General features: G+C 42.4%; 1 protein-coding gene across 1 annotated transcript; it reads left to right on the forward strand.

The window, feature by feature from the left end:
- Positions 1–719: 719 nt before the first annotated feature.
- On the forward strand, positions 720–11,957 carry LOC149280230 (reticulon-2-like). The gene is made up of 9 exons (XM_089500597.1): positions 720–750; positions 1,986–2,036; positions 2,432–2,773; positions 6,975–7,182; positions 9,163–9,301; positions 9,460–9,529; positions 9,887–9,933; positions 10,291–10,349; positions 11,915–11,957. The coding sequence occupies exons 1-9, from the start codon at positions 720–722 to the stop codon at positions 11,955–11,957; spliced, it is 990 nt and encodes a 329-aa protein (XP_089356723.1).
- The last annotated feature ends 2,731 nt before the right edge of the window (positions 11,958–14,688 follow it).

The raw sequence follows: 14,688 nt of genomic DNA on the forward strand, positions 1-14,688 counted from the left end.
CTCAGGAACCCCTAGGCACAAATCAGCGTTACTATATCTGGACGGACTATGACGGAAAGATAAAGGGCCTGTATGGGAGTGGCGCGGGCATCCGCCTTCTCTTATACCTTTCGGTGTGGCCCATAAAATGTGGAGCCCCTAGGCACATGCCCAGTTTGCTTTATGGAGAACCCAGAGGAACGTGCCGCTCGCTCCTTACACACCGGATTCTTGCAGGAAACATCACATTATGATGTCACACTTTTACCAAACATGAATGATTTCTTTTTCTTTGTTGCATCCCACAGGGCGACCCACTATCCCGGAATAAATGCCACCTCCTCGGCTGAACCCCCGGCCTTCGCTGGGGGCCGGATTCTGAGCTTTTGTACATAGAGTGGCAAACACATTTTTTGTTAACCCTTTGAGCGCTGGACGCCCCAGCGTTATCTCGCTGTAGGCTATGTAGGGCAGGGAGGAGCGCTGGGAGCTGATAGCTCTCTAATAATAAAGAGCTGGCTTTCTGCCTCCCTGCCTGCTTCTCTCTCCCCTCCCCCCACCCTTTGTCTCCATCACTCCTCCCTTCTCTCTCCCTCCCTGTGTGTGTGTTTGTCATTGTGTGGTAGTGTGTAGTGTATGATTGTGGCATCTCCATAATGAGATGATAGCGAGCCCGCGTGTGTGTGTATGTGTTGTGCTGTGTTGCGTGTCTGTATGGGTGTCACACGCAGCTGGCGGATATGGGACACGTCCTGTCGTTCACACATTGCAGTAAGTGTCACCTGCTGTGTCATTGTGTCACTTGGGTCATTGTCTGTACATTCCGTGGGGTCTCCCCGTGTCACTGTCTGTCTTCTCGCCTTACTGTGCGTCTCATCCGTATAGCTCCATGCGTGTAACATGTGAGTGACGGGGCTATTAAACAAGCATGTACATCATGTGGGTAGCTATATTTAGGCGTGTAGATGTGCATCACTGTATATAGGTGCATATCATCAATATATATATCGATATAAATATATAGCTATATGAATATGAGCCATTGTCTATGTTATTATTCTAATTTATAAAAGGTTATATATTAATAGTTATATATATGTGCGTTATCATGCATGTGTGTCTCTGATCAACGTGTAATATATATGTCCGTGTGTTATATGTGCACTGTTATAGTATGTTATATATACAGATATATATATATGTGTGTGTTAGTATGTATGTACACATGCATGCTATGTGTCTCCCTTTCTATAGGTCTGGATATCTATGCGCATATAGTTACACATATGTAAAGCTCAGTGTGTATGTATGTGTGTGTATGTGTGTATGTACACGTTTCTGTGGATTGGTGTCTGTCTCCTTATCCATGTGTGTTCTTTAGTGTATAGCTATATCCGTGTGTGTGTTTGTGTGTATGTATATTATCCTGGTTGTGTATGTACTTTATGTGTGTTTGTATACATGTGCATCGGCTGTATACCTGTCTGCATGTTATTATATGTAACAGGTGGATCCATGCTATATACAGTATGTCACTCATTTCTTGGGATTCGCTGGATTATGGGCCCCCCTGTGTAAAGGCGACGGTGCCCCGGATCACCTAAACTTTTCTGACTTCTTTTACTGCCGTTGCCTCTTCCGCTGGAAGTCTATTCCAAGTATCTACTACTGTTTCTGTAAAGTAGAATGATGCCCATTTATTGGTGTACAAGTATTTCATGGTGAAGGGGGCCCAAGCTTCAGTTGGGGTATAAATGGAGAGCGGCAACCCCATTGGGGCAAAACAAGTCAAGCTGAGGTCACTGAACACATGCGCACATCTGCTCCATATGTTTGAGCAGCAGCATACTTACCTTTGGTTTCTGTAGGGGAAAATTGTTGTGTACTTTATGTTATGTGCTGTGTACCCATTGTACAGCGCTGCGGAATATGATGGCGCTATATACATCAATAAATAATAGTAATGGGAGTATGGGATCTGGATTCATTTTGTGTATCTCCCGCAGAGGATGCGCCATCAACAGCATCAAGTACCCCGGACTCCTGTCCTCCCGACGGTAAATATATCTCACCTATATTTTGCACCTCCATGAGATGTATAGCAGCTATATATGCAGTGGAGGTGGATGTGCTGATGCACTGGCAATTGAAGGACACGGCCCCTTAATTCAGTTTTTTAGTGCTAAAGTATTGTGTATTTTTGCTAAAAAACGTCCTGTATTTACCTCTACCACTTCTGCTGGGAGGCTGTTCCACGTATCTGCCACCATATCAGTAAATAAAAACCTTACATTACATCTATACATCTAGTTTTTTATTTATATGGCCTCTTGTTTAAGCATTGCTCCTCTTTTGTTTTAGGCTATGCCGTTTGTAACAACGAGTTGTGTTTGTTACCTGTATACTAGTTTTTATTTTTTAATAATGTACAACCATTTTTACTTGACTGTAGGTGAACTTGATGATGAACCCTTGGTGACCCAGGTTGACTTCTGGCCCCTGCCTTCACCCCAGGAGCCAACATTCTCATATATCACTATAGGAAGCCCTGCCCCTTGGCCCCGTCCTGCAGCCAGACCGCGGAGGGGACGTGGTCAGTGTCACAAGGAATTCCAGGGCCAGGGCAGGGAAGAAGCCCCCAGAACAGAAACGCCAAACGAGGAGATGGTGTCCTTTGTCTTGTTGGAGAAGGTCTGCCAACTCTCGCAGATAGCACCAGCCCCGCCCCTGAGGATCCAGGAGAAGACAGAGTTCATGGAGAAACCTCACCTTCAAGAAATAGACTGCAGAGCAGGTGAGATAACTACTTATACCCAAAGAGAGATAGAGACTTATGTGCACAAATCATAATTTGACTTATATCTCAACCACTGAGCTTCTTTCTGCCGCTGTGGTTTCCTTCTCCGCTTCAGCACTTAGGCCACGCTGGCTTCTGAAAGTCATATAATCGAGCTTCGAGTCTAGAATTAGACTGTACTGGAGATCATTCATGAGATGAGCTTTGTCCTAGGTTCTTCTTTCTTCTTTGTTGACTGGCCAGGCCGAAATGTAAGGTTTTTGGGAGTGTGTAGGGGGGAGAGAAGCTGAGGTTTCCAATTTGAATTGAGGACGTGAGAAGTCCTGCACTTTTTTTCTTTCACCTGTAGCGATAATAATTTGGCTTTTCCTTGGCATTGGGTGCATTTAAGGATCTAATAAACTCAATTCTGTAATGTCGGCGAGAGAACTAATCACTAGGATGTGTGGCTGTTAGACCAAAAAATTAATTGGTTGAAGGACTTGTGTGCTACAAGACCTCAAATTGTCTGAAGCCTTCAGACACGAGCCTTTAATCCATATAGAGACCCAAGAACATCCAGGGCCAACGTGATTATTGACGTCCTCCTGTAGTCTGATCTGGCCTCCTTTCTATGTTATTGAGGAAAGGTCTGACGTTACCCGGCACAATGTGTAGATTTCAGAAAGGTTGAAATCTGCTACATAGTAAAACTCATCGGCTTTGATGGATGAAGAATAAGTTGACCGCCTTTCCCCACTGCCAGGTCATCCATAACAAGGCTGGGGTTCAGTAGCCCAAACATACTCAGTACAGCCTTTCCAAATATTTAACTTTGGCTCGTGAAGGATCTCGACTCCCCACATCTTATAAGTTTTATTTAGTTTTCTTGACTAGTGTCCTTTGTCGCCGTCTCCCCCGTTTTACTCTTCACCGCTAGCCTCGCCTTTTGTTTCACAGGCTGATGAGTAGAATGCGTTCCTCAGCTTCTTCCTTTCATGTTGTTCTTGGATAATTACATTGAAGCGCGTTTTATCTTCCTCGGAACATCTACAGAACTTCTAAGCCAACCTTTTTTCTCCCTGATAACTCTACTATCGCTTCTAGAATGACTTCATTGTTTTTTTGTTTTGTCGTCTTCAAGGAGACTTCTTACTCTTAGCCAGTAGTTTTCTACCGTAGCCTGGACATTATCTTCTGGAACGCAGTGGAAGATCATCCCGTGTCTTTCTCTGCTGATTAACGCTCCGTTAAAGGTCCGGAGACTCCTGACCATAACCTGTAGAGAAGACAGTCCTTCCACCGATATACCAGCTGCTGCTCTGAATCTATACTCAGGGACTGCTGTATCAGCTGTCACGGAGTTTGTAACCCTGCGCCCCGTAAGCATCTATCCGGTCTTGTATGCAGGGGGAAAAAGCAAGGGGGTTGGAAAGATGTCTGTGTTTTACCCCATCCTATGGGGTGGCTGTTCCTTTTGCACAGTGTTAAACACAGGCCTGACCCAGGTATAATCTATAAATGGATATACACCCAATATACTAACTTTTATTATGGACTGGGAATCCTAGACATATGCGCATATAATTTACATAAAGCTACGCCCACTTAGCTATTGTGCTCAAAAAAGGTGTTAAAAGCTGTGCGTTATGGGAAATAAATGTGAGTATTAAAAATCCCCAAAAACCTTAGTATTTATATAGAACTATACCTGTATATGTAGCTGTGATTAAATATATAAATATATATAATATAACGTATGAAATTAATATAATATAAATATGTATATGTGTGTATATAATACCGTATATATATATATATGTGTATTTATATATGTATATACTATATATATATATATATATATAAAGCCATCCGCTCGTATGCATGCATTTACTGTATTTATATATATATGTGCGTTTATACATATATATATATATATATATGTATGTGTGTGTGTGTGTATATATATATATATATATATATATATATATATATATAAAGCCATCCGCTCGTATGCATGCATTTACTGTATTTATATATATATGTGTGTTTATACATATATATATATATATATGTATGTGTGTGTGTGTGTATATATATATATATATATATATATATATATATAAAGCCATCCGCTCGTATGCATGCATTTACTGTATTTATATATATATGTGTGTTTATACCGTATATATATATATATATATATATATATATATATGTATGTATGTGTGTATGTGTGTGTGTATATATATATATATATATATATATATATATATATATATAAAGCCATCCGCTCGTATGCATATACTGTGTGTTGTGGGATGGCCTTGGCTGCCTATATATAGCCCTCTTCTCGCTCGCTGTCACACATGGTGGGAGCATGTCTTAGAGTCACTAGTCACCAAGGACTAGTATTAAGGATCTAGTTACCGGAGGGGGAGAAGAAAAGGGAACACCATGAAGAAAGCAGGTAATTGGGGAAGCGAGATGATAAAGCCAGGGAGAGGGACGTGGAAAGGAGAGCCAGGATTCCTGGGACCCAGAGGGAGAGAAGGGAAAGAAGAAGGGAAAGAAACAGGGAGAGATGGAGGGGGGGAGCGAAGGAAATGGCTGAGAAAGAAGGAAGGAGAGAGAGAAATAGTGAAAACCAAGTGAGGGGGTGCAGTGCGCACATGCACCTGTCAATCAAACGACAAGACAGCCCCCTTCACAGACCTAAAATAACCCCACAGTGGCAGGGAGCTGAATATACCGCCTGTGCAGTAATATAGGGATTTTATTACAAAAGAGCTGAAAACGACAAAATTCACCAAAAAAACACACACAGAGCAGTTTTTCCCAGGTTTTTGTCTCTGACGAAGCCTCCTTCTCTGTCTTTAACCGGGATACTTTACACCGCGTGCTGCATGTTTATTGGTATCGGTGCTACTGACATTATGGGAGTTACGTATCAAAGCAATTTCAGGTGCAAAGTTTGAAAGGTGGTCTTATCACCATAGTAACCTATAAAATGCCCCCCCCCTGATTGTTTTTGCATCGGCTGCTATAGCGATTAGACCACTTTTAAAGCCAGAATGACTTTTTGTCCATGGCCCATATGCGTTCCTGATAATCTGTGATAATCGGTGATAATTAAAGGAGCAGTAATGGATATGAGATCCAAGAGGTGTCATTCCTGAAGTTCCAAGACTCTAGAATCCCGTATTCCTTGATATTCCGTCATTCTGACACCCCGCGTTCCTGATTTTGGTCTAGGAATTTACATTTTTAGTATTCTGTATTCTGGGGATTCTGTCTTGATTCTGATCACAGTTGAGGGGCTGATACATTAGAACAGGATCCAGAATCTATTCAGACTCTGAAGTTTGAGGAATAATTGAAACGTTGTTACTGCATCTAATGTATGGGCTAAAACCAAATCCCTGCAGCTTTAAATGCAATGCCTATCGGATCCTGAATGCTACTGAATCCCAACGCTAATCCCATGTGCTGATGATCCCACACGCTGTGATCATGTGTCCCAGTAATCTTGTGTTTTATTACTGGGATCTTGTGCCCAGTAATTTTATGCGCTGTTCTCTTAGCCCCTAACCCCTCAATGATCCCACGTGCTGTGATCCTGTATACTTAAAGTGGATTATGATCCATTATGTTAGTGACCCTGTAACCTCCATAATCCCGTATCCCATTGTGTTTGGTTTGGCTGCTATTGGATATTTCTTGTATCCTTCCGGGTCTTGATCAACGAATCTCTGCTATCATCTCAGTGATCTTGCAATCTCATCCATACCCTAAATTATAGTGAATCCACCAGGGGTCAAAAGAGGCATAACATAGGGCCGTGTGGGGGACACAAATTACTTACATTTATTGTACTATAATACATCTTTAAAAACATTGTGATTGCGTTTCATAGTTTATGTATAATTATTCTTGGAATTACTTCTTAACCCTAAATCTTTTCACTTAGGTCCTCTTTAAAACCTCGAGCCACCCCAGTCCTTCTGGCTTAATGATCTTCACTCTAGGCTACTCACCTTAGAGGAAGCACTAATACTCACCTTTTTGTTAATGTTATATGCCTATTATTCCGCCTCTTGCTATTTCTTTATGAGCTGTTGAACCCTTGTATAATCCTCTATTCACTGTGCTTCTCTCTTTTTGTGCTCTTATAACGCTGTCTGCTTCCTCCTGTCCCTTTTTTCTCCCGATGTCCTAGTCAAAGACCTCCTATACTGGAGAGATATCCCCCTCTCTGCTGCCTGTCTCACCGGGATAACCCTCTCCCTGCTGTGCCTCATCCAATTCAGTGTGATCAGTGTGGTCTCATACGGATGTCTCATTGTCCTGAGTGCGACTCTCACGCTGCGGATATACACTAAGTTCTTACACAAACTCAAGAAAGGGAGTGGATCCAATCCGTTCCAGTGAGTAGTAGATAATGGGTTGTAAGCATGAATGCGAGCATCTCGGGTCCAGGGTGGATAATCAGGGGAGAACCCAACCCTTGGAGGTGAATTTACTAACCCAGGAGTTTGCAGGAGAATCAAACTCTTTAACTCACCGACTTCACCATGCATTATGAAGGGCTCCTCAGCTCCAGCCGAGCTGGCCCTGTGTAATGTATGAGTTAGTTATTTTTAAAGTCCTTCCCATATTAACTATACATTATACTGGGCCGGGTCAGCTCTGCATGCATGACAAGCTCACAGTAGTTTGCTCTCACACTGGAAATCACTACTGGAAATATACTAGTGCATGGAGTAATGTATGTTCAATGTGTGTGGTCAATGTAGCATAGTGTTCTAGTGTGTATTCAGGCTATGCAGTGAGTTTAGCATAATATAGTATTGTATGTAGGATGACGTAGCAATTAGTGTGCCACGTGTATAGCACAAGTGTGTAGTAGTGAGCATAACACATCTATACTATGCACAGTAGTGTATTAGTGAGTATAGGACGCGTAAACTATGCACAGTGGTGTAGTAGTGAGTATAGGACGTGTATACTATGCACAGTGGTGTAGTAGTGAGTGTAGCGTGTGTATACTATGCACAGTCGTGTAGTAGTGAGTGTAGCGCGTGTATACTTTGCATGGTGGTGTAGTAGTGAGTATTGCACGTGTATACTTTGCACGGTGGTGTAGTAGTGAGTGTAGGACGTGTATACTTTGCACGGTGGTGTAGTAGTGAGTATAGGACGTGTATACTTTGCACGGTGGTGTAGTAGTGAGTGTAGCGTGTGTATACTTTGCACAGTGGTGTAGTAGTGAGTGTAGCGCGTGTATACTTTGCACAGTGATGTGGTAGTGAGTGTAGTGTGTGTATACTTTGTATGGTGGTGTAGTAGTGAGTATTGCACGTGTATACTTTGCACAGTGGTGTAGTAGTGAGTGTAGCGTGTGTATACTTTGCACGGTGGTGTAGTAGTGAGTGTAGCGTGTGTATACTTTGCACAGTGGTGTAGTAGTGAGTGTAGCGTGTGTATACTTTGCACGGTGGTGTAGTAGTGAGTGTAGCGTGTGTATACTTTGCACAGTGGTGTAGTAGTGAGTGTAGCGTGTGTATACTTTGCACAGTCGTGTAGTAGTGAGTGTAGCGAGTGTATACTTTGCACAGTGGTGTGGTAGTGAGTGTAGTGTGTGTATACTTTGCACAGTGGTGTAGTAGTGAGTGTAGCGTGTGTATACTTTGCACAGTGGTATGGTAGTGAGTGTAGTGCGTGTATACTTTGCACGGTGGTGTAGTAGTGAGTGTAGCGTGTGTATACTTTGCACGGTGGTATAGTAGTGAGTATAGGATGTGTATACTTTGCACGGTGGTGTAGTGTTGAGTGTAGCGTGTGTATACTTTGCACGGTGGTATAGTAGTGAGTATAGGATGTGTATACTTTGCACGGTGGTGTAGTAGTGAGTGTAGCGTGTGTATACTTTGCACGGTGGTATAGTAGTGAGTATAGGATATGTATACTTTGCACGGTGGTGTAGTAGTGAGTGTAGTGTGTGTATACTTTGCACGGTGATGTAGTAGTGAGTATAGGATATGTATACTTTGCACGGTGGTATAGTAGTGAGTGTAGTGTGTGTATACTTTGCACAGTGGTGTGGTAGTGAGTGTAGTGTGTGTATACTTTGCACGGTGGTATAGTAGTGAGTATAGGATGTGTATACTTTGCACGGTGGTGTAGTAGTGAGTGTAGCGTGTGTATACTTTGCACGGTGGTGTAGTTGTGAGTGTAGTGTGTGTATACTTTGCACAGTGGTGTGGTAGTGAGTATAGCGCGTGTATACTTTGCACGGTGGTATAGTAGTGAGTATAGGATGTGTATACTTTGCACGGTGGTGTAGTAGTGAGTGTAGTGTGTGTATACTTTGCACGGTGGTGTATCGGTGTTTATCTGCCTCGTAGGTACTTCCTGGATGTGGATCTCATGCTCCCGTCACCGCAGCTGGAAGCCGTGGCCGCGCGGGTTATCAATCTCTGCTGCTGCGCGCTCTGCACTCTCCGCAACCTCTTCCTGGTGAAGGACATCAAGGAGTCACTTAAGGTAACAACATACTGTGTGACCAGGACGCTCATCAGATATTTCATCAGACTATTCTGATCGTCAGTGTGAACTCATGGTTTAGTCAATCGGCACCTTTGATACGGAATATACTGCAGATGGTTTCCCTCCCCTGAGTGACTCTTTTTCTCGACCTGCAGTTCTTACTCCTCCTCTACCTCCTCACGTACGTCGGAGCCGTCTTCAACGGACTTACTCTGCTCGTCTTAGGTAAGCGATCCGTCCCAACTCAGAAAACAACCCAATTTTATTTCAAAAAAATAAAAAAACGGTTGACATGAAAGAAAAAAAATGGCCTTGCTAGAACTATCTCCCCGTCGTTACCTGAATACCAACAAAAATAACGACTCACGAGGGGTCATTTATAAACTGACTTGATCCTTTTTGTGCTCCTCACGTGATGCAGCACAGAGGAAAATTTCTTAAGCTTATCGAAGAAAATGTCCTTTTTTTTTCTGAAACATACAGCGTTAGGGGCTTTGCGTTGGCAGAAATAGCGAAGCTGCAGGTGTAACTGTATTCATATGAAGGGATTCACCCCGTGACGCCATTTGCTTTGTTTTTCAGTGGTAATTGGGGCATTTACATTTCCGCTCCTGTACAAACAGAACCAGGTGAGTGCAGACCGTGTCTCGTTTCCATCGCTCTCGTCATAGATTTGGGTGTCATATGCCTGTACCATCCATATTGAAACGTCCTTACTTTGTTAACCTCTATTACATCTGCTGGGAGGCTGTTCCACTTATCTACCACCCTCTTTTCCCCTGCTTTGATATTGGTAACGATTAAGGCCGGCAGAATGTAGCACTGAGTGTAGAAGATGAAATCTCTTTACTGATACTGTCTCGCTTTATAACACACGCTGTCTCTTTACTGATACTGTCTCGCTTTATAACACACGCTGTCTCTTTACTGATACTGTCTCACCATTTAACACACGCTGTCTCATTGATGCTTTTCTTCTGTTTCAGGCGCAGGTTGACAGTCATATCGCCCTTCTTAAGAAGCGGGTGAATTCTTTTAGGGCCCAGTGAGTCCTACATTTATTTAATTTTGAAACTAAATTTAATGAAATCAGTTACAGTATTATAAAGTGTGTCATTATAGAGCGCTAATTCTTATGTGATGCACTACTTGTTCTGCGCTGCAGAATATGATGGTGATATAATAATAATAATACGGTAATAATATTACCAGTAATTAATAATAGAGTGTATTTTAAATTTCTGCCACTAGATGTCTCTGTTCCCCCAAGAACTTTCACATTGCGAAGAATAATTTAAAGGCTCATGAAGACTCTTCACAGCCCGGTGGGGGAACTAGAGAGGCGATGGTTCAGGATCGCTTTTAGGGCCCCCCCAAACAAAATTATAATTAAGTCATATAAAAAATATAAGATTTGTTGTTAGGTTTTTGTAGTCATTAACTTGAAAACATAAAATGTTCACAAAGTAAGGAATTGGAGAGAACTTCAAAGAATGTGGAAGAGAATTCCAAAATATAACAGCTGAATCTGAAATTTTCCTAAAGCAGTCCCGGCGTAATATCCCAGCCTGATCCCCCTGCCCCCTGGGATACGTCCTGCGTCCCCATAGCTCCTATCATATGCTTTTCCTTCAGGCCTGTATCAAAACCCCCAGTCCCTAGTCATACGTCCCCATTGCCCCTATATTGCCCCCCACAGCCACCAATATTGTAATCTATTTACATAGACACATACTCACACATACATACTTACATGTATCCAAACTCACCTTTAATCCCGTTCACATGGAGATTTCAACCTATTTATATACATGATTCAGATTTTTTTTATACTTGCTTATATTATTTTACACACCAACATACTTCCACACACAAACACACACTAACAACCTTCTGCACACACACACACTAAAATACTTACACACACACACTAACGTACTTACACACACACACTAGCGTTCTTCTGCACACACACACTAATGTACTTACACACACACACACTAATATACTGACACACACACTAGCGTTCTTCTACATACACACTAATGTACTTACACACACACTAATATACTGACACACACACTAGCGTTCTTCTACACACACACACACACTAATGTACTTACACACACACACACTAATATACTGACACACACACTAGCGTTCTTCTACATACACACTAATGTACTTACACACACACTAATATACTGACACACACACTAGCGTTCTTCTACACACACACACACCAACTTGGCGGAGGCTCCCTCAATGCAGGAGCCTCTGTTGCGCCAGTGGGGCCAGTGATGGAAGATCCCAAGATCTCTCTCTCACCGGATCCCTTGGGTGATCCGGGCCCCTGTGCCTTGTAGCTGCTGCATCTCCTATTGTTCCTCCCCTGTATAAAATCCATGCTGTAACACTGGAATATTCTAATAATATTAAATCTAAATTTAAATTAATATTGTTTAAATAACATTAGAACCGTTCTATGCACGAAATGTCATTTAATTAGTTCACAGATTACGTTGCCAGAATTGGAATCAGATGTAATCCAATTATTCTGGGAATTATTATTTTTATTTGTTATTGAATAATGTCTTTATAATTTTACAGACTCCAAGCTCAACCGCGGAAAGCCGGAGCCAAAAAGGACTAAAGACCAGACGCGGAGGGTCTCACGGCGGCCATCGTTCTCGGCCTGTTGATTCAGGACAGTATTAAGATAAAACGCGGCCCTTATTAATAATGACCGGCACTTTCCAACACTGCTCTACCTGTAATTCACAAAAGTCTTCAAGAGGCAGGAGTCTTCACTGGGTTTTTTTTCTTCTAGTGAATCAAATTGCCTCGTCCAGGGATTAATTCCTTAACATTTCTTTAAAAAAAAATAAAAAAAAAAATGGATCACACTGTATTTCATTGAGAAAGAAAAAAAAATGCTGTTTTTTTTCTGTTATAATAAAACTGTTTTCGTATTTGAATTGTTCTGTTTTTATTTGGAGCGTAAATTGCACAAAATAATTGCGTTATTAACGCCTTGGACTTCGTAGATTTGCCCTGCGTTTTAAAAAGCAAAGCCACCTTCCCCTCGGGGGCCGGCTGGTGGTGATGGGGCGGCCCTGGCACTTTAAGGCCGGCGGCCACCTGATGACGTAGGTGAGGCCAGTCCACACCTGATCCACTTGCCATACATTGTTTAAGTAATAAAATGGACTGGGTTACTTGTTTTAATGGTGGGTTTAGAGTCCTGGCTAAAGACGGGGTCTTACTTTGACTTTTAAAGCTGTTGTCCCCCTGAGACTCGTCATGAATTGCACTCTCCAGTATATTGAGGAAATAAACCTTAGCAGATCTGTCATTTTATTCTTCTCTAATAAAAAAAACCCTGAAACTTTTAAGAAGCCTGACAGATTTTTGGTTATGTCAGGACATCCAGTAGCTGTTATAACTTCCATGCAGTTTTATGGGGGCAGAAACTCTCCATTGTATAACGGACCCCCCCAGCGTTTTCAGTGATCCCCTCCTCAATCCCTTTCAATATGATTATTGTGGAAGTGCTTCAGAATCAAGGACTTGTTAATGAAAATCTATCTAATTATATTGGAGAGGGGGCTCGTTCTAACAATGTTGCGCCGGGGACCCCCCTGACCCACTCAGCCCGTCTAGTCTGCCCGTTTTTTCCCCGATGTAAAGACATTTTACAGCTCAGTTTAACGTTAAGCGACCATGTACTAAGGTGAGATAAGCTGGAGAGTCTCTACTGTTAACAGAATGTAGCGAACTAACACACTAAAGAGAGAATTCCGGTATAAAAAACGTTCCCGTCGGAATGAGGTCTCTTATATCTCATTATAAACAGTTAGTCACCCCGGGGACTGACCTTTCCTCTCCACATCCTTGACACTTGATCCCTGAATACATATAGGCAGGGCAGGCATACAGGGCACAGCCTTTATATAAATGAGAATGCCTATAGGCAGCTTCTACTGTGTACAAAGGGAAAGTGCTCTCATACAGACAGGTATGTGCAAATGATCTATCGACCTGATTTATATTTATTATCTATCCGTCATCTATCTATATCCACCTATCTATATTTATTATCGAGCAATCTATCTAGATATACAGTAAAAGTTCATTGTGAAGGAGCGTTTGCTTGTGCAGCTTGTCTTTTATTATGTGGATCTCCGATGTCTCCTGCAGAATGTGGGCCGGTCAGAGCTATCAGTCCCTTCGAAGCGCCTGCCTGGAGAATGGCCAGCTCTTTGTGGACCCCGAATTTCCTAATTTCAACTTTGACCAGGAAGTTGAATGGAAAAGACCACCCGTGAGTCTGGAGCTGAGGGTCTCGCATACAGTCAGGAAATGTTTAATAGCTAGGATTCAGGTGATGAGGGTCCATGGAAGACAAAGTTAACGGTCAGAGGTTACAATACCATGTCTCCCAAAGTGTCCCTGTTCAGGAGGATCAGTCCCTCTTCTGATGCCCCTCTTTTCTAGGAGGTCAGACTGTTTGCTGGGTATGAGGGTAGCCCTAAAACCCCCCAAAATGTCCCTAGAAACAGCAGAAATGTACTTGTTTACAAAAACACCATGGATCCCAAAGTCAAACAAAAACTACATATAAGCTACACTTTCTAGCCAGAAAAAAAGGAATTTCTGGGTAAGAGAGCAATTATAAATCTGTGGTTTTTCTTCTTCCAGGAGTTCTGTTCAAACCCAAAATTCATCGAGAGTGGAGCAAGAACAACAGATATATGTCAAGGCGAATTAGGTGACTAATATTTACCATTATTATCTTTTATTTATATATCGCCAACAGTTTCCGCAGCGCTTCTTACAGTCCGTGCACTCAAAGGGTCTAACGGAACTAGAACCGTCAGACTAAGGCGAGATGACATGTTCGGTGAAGAGGGACCAGCTCACAAGCTTATAATCGCATATTTATTAAGCGGGTCCATATAACGGATGCTTCACTGGAAACCCAGTATTGCACTCGTATTGCGCAACAATGGCATTCTTAGGAACGGGTATCATAAACACATACTCAGGGTTACTATACGATAACGAAAGTTACAAAGTATCGACACAATTACTCGCATTTAATAGGAATGTGTTGCCCATCTCCCTATACTGGGGGATTGGTCCCAATAGCCCCCAGTGCAGTCCCTGCGCTATAACACAATATGTTATGGCCTCTCCACACCAGGTGACTGCTGGCTCCTCTCTTCAATCTCCTCCCTGACTCTCCACCCCACTCTCCTGTCTCATGTGGTCCCTGAAGATCAGAGTTTCTGCCCCGGCGAAGGATACTGCGGGATCTTCCACTTCAGGGTAATGATGTAATAAAATCTGATCAGGATATTGTTATGTTATACTCGACCCCA

Source organism: Sceloporus occidentalis, unplaced genomic scaffold, assembly GCF_023333645.1.
Source record: "Sceloporus occidentalis isolate IW3139 unplaced genomic scaffold, rSceOcc1.0.p SCAF_157, whole genome shotgun sequence".
Taxonomy (NCBI): domain Eukaryota; kingdom Metazoa; phylum Chordata; class Lepidosauria; order Squamata; family Phrynosomatidae; genus Sceloporus; species Sceloporus occidentalis.

Bases quoted from the DNA above. Each gene is read 5' to 3' on its own strand.
- LOC149280230 (XM_089500597.1), top strand. From the start codon at position 720: ATGGGACACGTCCTGTCGTTCACACATTGCA. The intron at 2,037-2,431 runs GTAAATATATCT...ACTTGACTGTAG, and splicing joins GGACTCCTGTCCTCCCGACG to GTGAACTTGATGATGAACCC. The intron at 9,302-9,459 runs GTAACAACATAC...CTCGACCTGCAG, and splicing joins ACATCAAGGAGTCACTTAAG to TTCTTACTCCTCCTCTACCT.